Genomic DNA, 6,341 nt, shown 5'->3' on the forward strand with positions numbered 1-6,341 from the left:
ACCCCAAACTGGGAATCCCCCCCCAAACTGGGAATCCCCCCCCGCCCCAAACTGGGAATCCCCCCCCAAACTGGGAATCCCCCTCCCCAAACGGGGGCCCCCAAACGGGGCGGCCCTGCCGCGCCCCCTCATTTGCATACGGCCGCGCCTGGACCAATCAGCAGAGCCCTCTCCAAGCCCCGCCCACCCCAACAGCGCGGCAAATCAGAGGAGGGGACGGACAGCTTTATTTGCATACGGGGGCGGGGGGGCGGGCGTGGCCCGGTTCATTTGCATAAAGCGCGGGTTCATTTGCATAGAGCGCGGGTTCATTTGCATAGAGGGGGTACATTTGCATAGAGCGCGGGTTCATTTGCAGAGAGCGAGGGTTCATTTGCATAGAGCGTGGGTTCATTTGCATAGGGCGGGTTCATTTGCATAGAGCGCGGGTTCATTTGCAGAGAGCGAGGGTTCATTTGCATAGAGCGTGGGTTCATTTGCATAGAGCGCGGGTTCGTTTGCATGGAGCGGGTTCATTTGCATAGAGCGCGGGTTCATTTGCATCCAGAGCCCCCCTCCACGTGACCCCAAAGCCCCCCCAGGGCCCCCCCCAATTCTCCCAATGCCCCAAATCCGATCCAGGCCGGGAAAAAGGGATCCCGAATCCTGAGGGATCCCGAAATCCTTGGGATAATTCCGGGCCTGGATGCCCTCAAGCCCTGGAATCATCCCCGAGGTGGATCCCCCGAAACCCTGGGATGATCCCAAGGTGGATCCCCCAATCCCTGCGATGATCCTGGGGCTGGATCCCCCAATCCCTGGGATCATCCCGGGGCTGGATCCCCCAATCCCTGGGATCATCCCGGAGGTGGATTCCCCAATTCTTGAGATCATCCCAGGGGTGGATCCCCCAATCCCTGGGATCATCCCGGGGGTGGATCCTCAAATCCTTGGGATCATCCCGGGGCTGGATCCCCCCAATCCCTGCAATGATCCCAAGGTGGATCCCCCAATCCCTGGGATCATCCCGGGGCTGGATCCCCCCAATCCTTTGGATAATCCCAGGGGTGGATCCCCCAATCCCTGGGATCATCCCGGGGCTGGATCCCCCAATCCCTGGGATGATCCCGGAGGTGGATCCCCCAATCCCTGGGATCATCCCAGGGCTGGACCCCCCAATCCCAGGGATCATCCCAGGGGTGGATCCCCCAATCCCTGGGATCATCCCAGGGGTGGATCCTCAAATCCTTGGGATCATCCCGGGGCTGGATCCCCCAATCCTTTGGATAATCCCAGGGATTGGGGGATCCTCCAATCCTCGGGATAATCCCAGGGGTGAATCCCCCAATCCCAGGGATCATCCCGGGGCTGGATCCCCCAATCCCCGGGCTGATCCCGGCGGCGGATCCCGGCGGATCCCTACTCCTTGGGGTAGTGCCGGCTGACGTAGACGCTCTTCCCGTCGAATTCCGCGCTCCGGAGGCAGCGGAGCATGAAGTGCCCCAGATCCCGGGCCGAGATCACCCGCGAGGATCCCGGACCCCCGGCCGCCCCCACGGTCACCTCGTAGTCCCCGGTCAGCGGCTGCTCCTCTGCCGGAAAAACCGGAAAACCGGGATCAGCCGGAAAACCGGGATCAGCCGGAAAACCGGGAGCAGCCCCAAAAACTGGGATCAGCCAGAAAACCGGGATCAGCCCAAAAAACTGGGATCAGCCGGAAAACCGGGAGCAGCCCGGAAAACTGGGAGCAGCCGGAAAACCGGGAGCAGCCCGGAAAAACCGGGATCAGCCCCAAAAACCGGGAGAAGCCCAAAAACCGGGATCAGCTGGAAAACCGGAAGCAGCCGGAAAACCGGGATCAGCCCAAAAACCGGGATCAGCCAGAAAAACCGGAAGCAGCCGGAAAACGGGGAGCAACCCGGAAAAACTGGGAGCAGCCCAAAAACCGGGAGCAGCCCAAAAACCGGGATCAGCCCCAAAAACTGGGATCAGCCCCAAAAACCCGGGAGCAGCCCCAAAAACCGGGAGCAGCCGGAAAACCGGGAGCAGCCGGAAAACCGGGATCAGCCGGAAAACCGGGAGCAGCCCAAAAACCGGGATCAGCCGGAAAACCGGGAGCAGCCCGGAAAACGGGGAGCAACCCGGAAAAACTGGGAGCAGCCCAAAAACCGGGACCAGCCCAAAAACCGGGACCAGCCGGAAAACCGGGAGCAGCCGGAAAACCGGGATCAGCCGGAAAACTGGGAGCAGCCCAAAAACCAGGATCAGCCCAAAAACCGGGATCAGCCCGGAAAAACTGGGAGCAGCCCAAAAACCGGGAGCAGCCCCAAAAACTGGGATCAGCCGGAAAACCGGGAGCATCCCAAAAACCGGGAGCAGCCCAAAAACCGGGATCAGCCGGAAAACCGGGATCAGCCCAAAAACCGGGAGCAGCCCCAAAAACCGGGAGCAGCCGGAAAACCGGGAGCAGCCCAAAAACCGGGAGCAGCCCAAAAACTGGGATCAGCCCCCAAAAACCGGGAGCAGCCCAAAAACCGGGAGCAGCCCGGAAGCGTTTTCCCCAATTTTTCCCGTTTCCCCCCGATTTTGCCCCATTTTTCCACCCATTTGCGCTCCAATTTCCCCTCCCCCTCAGTTTTTTTCCCCAATTTTCCACCCCAGTTTTCCTTCCCATTTTTCCCCTCATTTTTCCCAATTTTCCCCCCAATTTTTCCCAATTTCCCCCTCGTTTTTCCCAATTTTTCCCATTTTTTCCCATTTTTCCCAATTTTTTCCCAGTTTTTCCCATTTTTCCCCAATTTCCCCCTCATTTTCCCAAATTTCCCATCAATTTCCCTCCAATTCCCCCAATTTTTTTCCATCGATTTCCCTCCAATTCCCCCGCATTTTCCCCATTTTTCCCAAATTCCCCCATTTTTCCCAATTTCCCCCTCATTTTTCCCAATTTTTCCCAATTTTTCCCAAATTCCCCCATTTTTCCCAATTTCCCCCTCATTTTTCCCAATTTTTCCCAATTTTTCCCCATTTTTCCCAATTTTTCCCCAATTTTCCCCTCATTTTTCCCCATTTTTTCCACCGATTTCCCTCCAATTCCCCACATTTTTCCCAATTTTTCCCCAATTTCCCCCCATTTCCCCAATTTTCCCCAATTTTCCCCCATTTCCCCAAATCCCCATTTTTCCCCCCATTTTTCCCACTTTCATTTTTCCCAATTCCCCCCATTTTCCCAATTTTCCCATCAATTTCCCTCCAATTCCCCCAAATTTTTCCCCATTTTCCCCAAATTCCCCCATTTTTCCCAATTTTTCCCAATTTCCCCCTCATTTTTCCCAATTTTTCCCATTTTTCCCATTTTTCCCAATTTCCCCCTCATTTTTCCCAATTTTCCCATCGATTTCCCTCCAATTCCGCCAAACTTTTCCCAATTTTTCCCAATCCCCCATTTTTCCCAATTTTCCCTGCAATTTCCCTCCAATTTTCCCCTCATTTTTCCCAATTTTTCCCATTTTCCCCCTCATTTTTCCCAATTTTCCCCCCAATTTCCCTCCAATTCCCCAATTTTTTCCATTGATTCCCCCCAAATCCCACCAAATTCCTCCCCCAACCCCCCCCCAAATCCCCCATCCCCCCCACTCCCCTGACTCCCCCCATCCCCCCAATTTCCCCCAAATCCCCATTTTCCCCCCCATTTCCCCAATTTTCCCCAATTTTCCCCCATTTCCCCAAATCCCCATTTTTCCCCCCATTTTCCCCACTTTCATTTTTCCCAATTTCCCCCCATTTTTCCCAATTTCCCCCCATTTTTCCCAATTTTCCCATCGATTTCCCTCCAATTCCCCCGCATTTTTCCCAATTTTTCCCAATTTTCCCCTCATTTTTCCTAATCTTCCTCCTCATTTTTCCCAATTTTCCCACCAATTTCCCCCTCATTTTTCCCAATTTTTCCCATTTTTTCCCAATTTTCCCCAAATTCCCCCATTTTTCCCAATTTTTCCCAATTTCCCCCTCATTTTTCCCAATTTTTCCCATTTTTCCCATTTTTCCCCAATTTCCCCCTCATTTTTCCCAATTTTCCCATCGATTTCCCTCCAATTCCGCCAAATTTTCCCTCATTTTTCCCAATTCCCCCATTTTTCCCAATTTTCCCTGCAATTTCCCTCCAATTTTCCCCTCATTTTTCCCAATTTTTCCCAATTTCCCCCCATTTTTCCCAATTTTCCCATCGATTTCCCTCCAATTCCCCCGCATTTTTCCCAATTTTTCCCAATTTCCCCCTCATTTTTCCCATTTTTTCCCATTTTTTCCCAATTTTTCCCAATTTTTTCCCCCATTTTTCCCATTTTTCCCAATTTCCCCCTCATTTTTCCCAATTTTCCCATCGATTTCCCTCCAATTCCGCCAAATTTTTTCCAATTTTTCCCAATCCCCCATTTTTCCCAATTTTCCCTGCAATTTCCCTCCAATTCCCCTCATTTTTCCCAATTTTTCCCATTTTCCCCCCATTTTTCCCAATTTTCCCCCCAATTTCCCTCCAATTCCCCAATTTTTTCCATTGATTCCCCCCAAATCCCACCAAATTCCTTCCCCAAACCCCCCCAAATCCCCCATCCCCCCCACTCCCCTGACTCCCCCCATCCCCCCAATTTCCCCCAAATCCCCATTTTCCCATTTCCCCAAATCCCCATTTTTCCCCCCATTTTTCCCACTTGCATTTTTCCCAATTTCCCCCCCATTTTTCCCAATTTTCCCATCGATTTCCCTCCAATTCCCCACATTTTTCCCCCTCATTTTTCCCAATTTTCCCCCCCAATTTTTCCCAATTTCCCCCTCATTTTTCCCAATTTTTTCCCAGGTTTTCCCATTTTTCCCCAATTTCCCCCTCATTTTTCCCAAATTTCCCATCAATTTCCCTCCAATTCCCCCAATTTTTTTCCATCGATTTCCCTCCAATTCCCCCACATTTTTCCCAATTTTTCCCAATTTCCCCCTCATTTTTCCCAATTTCCCCCCCAATTTTTCCCAATTTCCCCCTCATTTTTCCCAATTTTCCCCATTTTTCCCAATTTTTCCCAATTTTTCCCCATTTTTCCCATTTTTCCCAATTTCCCCCTCATTTTTCCCAATTTTCCCATCGATTTCCCTCCAATTCCGCCAAATTTTTTCCAATTTTTCCCAATCCCCCATTTTTCCCAATTTTCCCTGCAATTTCCCTCCAATTCCCCTCATTTTTCCCAATTTTTCCCATTTTCCCCCCCATTTTCCCCAATTTTCCCCCCAATTTCCCTCCAATTCCCCAATTTTTTCCATTGATTCCCCCCAAATCCCACCAAATTCCTTCCCCAAACCCCCCCAAATCCCCCATCCCCCCACTTCCCCTGACTCCCCCCATCCCCCCAATTTCCCCCAAATCCCCATTTTCCCCCCATTTCCCCAATTTTCCCCAATTTTCCCCCATTTCCCCAAATCCCCATTTTTCCCCCCCATTTTTCCCACTTTCATTTTTCCCAATTTCCCCCAATTTTTCCCAATTTTTCCCCATTTTTCCCAATTTTCCCATCGATTTCCCTCCAATTCCCCCGCATTTTTCCCAATTTTTCCCAATTTTCCCCTCATTTTTCCTAATCTTCCTCCTCATTTTTCCCAATTTTCCCACCAATTTCCCCCTCATTTTTCCCAATTTTTCCCAATTTTTCCCAATTTTTCCCAATTTCCCCCTCATTTTTCCCAATTTTTCCCATTTTTTCCCATTTTCCCCCATTTTTCCCCATTTTTCCATCGATTTCCCCCTCATTTTTCCCAATTTTCCCATCAATTTCCCTCCAATTCCCCAATTTTTTCCATTGATTTCCCCCAACCCCCCCCAAATCCCCCATCCCCCCACTCCCCCCGACTCCCCCCATCCCCCCAATCTCCCCCCAACCCCCGATTTTTCCCAATTTCCCCCCGGTTTTGCCCCATTTCCGCACCGGCGATGTGCGGGGGCATCACCAGGGCGCAGCTCAGCCCCGATTCCCGCAGGATCCGCTCCATCCGGGAATGGTCCTCGGTCACCGCCCGCAGCCGCGGGGGGACGCGCTGGGGGTCCCACAGCAGGAACGCTGCGGGGTTTGGGGGGGTTGGGGGTGAATTTGGGGGGATTTGGGGAGGAATTTGTGGGATTTTGGGGGGATTTGGGAGGAATTTGGGGGGATTTGGGGGGATTTTGGGGGGATTTGGGGGGATTTTGGGGGGATTTAAGGAGGAATTTGTGGGATTTTGGTGGGATTCAGGACGGTTTGGGGGGATTTTGGGGGGGAATTTGGGGGGAATTTGGGGGATTTGGGGGGATTTTGGGGGGGATTTGGGGGGGGATTTGGGGGATT

The 6,341-nt window shown here is 52.0% G+C and overlaps 1 protein-coding gene across 1 annotated transcript; it reads right to left on the bottom strand.

Annotated features, from left to right (window-relative positions):
* Window positions 1-209: 209 nt before the first annotated feature.
* On the bottom strand, window positions 210-6,072 carry BLVRB (biliverdin reductase B). The gene is made up of 2 exons (XM_068998472.1): window positions 5,946-6,072; window positions 210-1,571 (listed from the first exon to the last, which is right to left on the bottom strand). The coding sequence occupies exons 1-2, from the start codon at window positions 6,007-6,009 to the stop codon at window positions 1,399-1,401; spliced, it is 237 nt and encodes a 78-aa protein (XP_068854573.1). The 5' UTR covers window positions 6,010-6,072; the 3' UTR covers window positions 210-1,398.
* Window positions 6,073-6,341: the final 269 nt, after the last annotated feature.

This window comes from Aphelocoma coerulescens, unplaced genomic scaffold (assembly GCF_041296385.1).
Source record: "Aphelocoma coerulescens isolate FSJ_1873_10779 unplaced genomic scaffold, UR_Acoe_1.0 HiC_scaffold_118, whole genome shotgun sequence".
NCBI lineage: Eukaryota > Metazoa > Chordata > Aves > Passeriformes > Corvidae > Aphelocoma > Aphelocoma coerulescens.